This window comes from Acyrthosiphon pisum, chromosome X (assembly GCF_005508785.2).
Source record: "Acyrthosiphon pisum isolate AL4f chromosome X, pea_aphid_22Mar2018_4r6ur, whole genome shotgun sequence".
Classification (NCBI taxonomy): domain Eukaryota; kingdom Metazoa; phylum Arthropoda; class Insecta; order Hemiptera; family Aphididae; genus Acyrthosiphon; species Acyrthosiphon pisum.
Window position 1 is genome coordinate 98,374,514 of NC_042493.1, and position 900 is coordinate 98,375,413.

Below are 900 nucleotides of genomic sequence, written 5' to 3' on the forward strand. Positions count from 1 at the left end.
TAGTTGCCGCATAAGTCTGCCAGCACCGTACATACGGTGTGTGAGAGGCCGCCCCAGATCAGTCAGTGGGTCGTCTCAAGACTGCAATAGGGTTAAGGTAGTTTTTAAGGATTATCCCTATTGTTGTGAGCTCTGTGGTCATTGCACCAAACCGAATCGGTCACAGAGACTCCCTCCCCATAACTAGCCAGCACCTTCCTCACTCTTTCGATAATTCCTTTCCGTCGTCGTCGGTGTCGTCGTGGTGCGTAGAATTGCCTACCCACCAAACATTAGGCGAAAGCACAGATGGTTGCCTACCTACGACAATAGTAGGTAGGGGTGACATAAGCCAAACTCATTAACCTCCTCATAACAAAATCGTTTCTCAGGCATCACCGAGTGGTCCTTCGGGTGTTACGGTCAAATTCTCGGGCGTAAACATTTTTGGTCCTTCGTGGCCGGATTTAACTACAAACCGTGACCGAAAAAATACACGTTCATTATATTATTTTCTTCGTTTATCACACAACTATGACATATCGAATTGAACCATTGTGTTTCATTTTCGTTCAACTTTAGTATCGACCTAATTGTCCTTCTGTCATCATGGTTGTTGAAGTTTCGATAATGTATGTCGATGCAAAGGCACGGATGGTCCGTGCCATTGCAAAAGTTACCACCTTTGTCAAGGCTGCGGGCAAGTTTTCAGGTGATAAAAATAGTCCTGGTAAACGAGCAAAAATTGTAGCCATGCTACTGGAGCTGAAAGAATTCGCTTGACTGCAGAATCCGATATCCAAGTTATGGAGACTTATGTTGGAAAGAAATTAGCACCAGTGGACGTGGTAGATAAATCCATAAGGTCTCAAGCTCTCTGCTGAGTTTGATAATTTGTACTACGAGTTGGTTGCGTTCGTA

General features: G+C 44.6%; 1 protein-coding gene across 1 annotated transcript in view; it reads left to right on the forward strand.

Annotated features, from left to right (window-relative positions):
* The first annotated feature begins 785 nt into the window (after positions 1-785).
* Positions 786-900, forward strand: part of LOC103311992 — a 4,512-nt gene continuing 4,397 nt past the window's right edge. The window contains exon 1 of the mRNA XM_008191941.1: positions 786-827. Coding sequence (XP_008190163.1) covers positions 786-827 — 42 coding nt within the window. The remainder of the gene's footprint in view (positions 828-900) is intronic.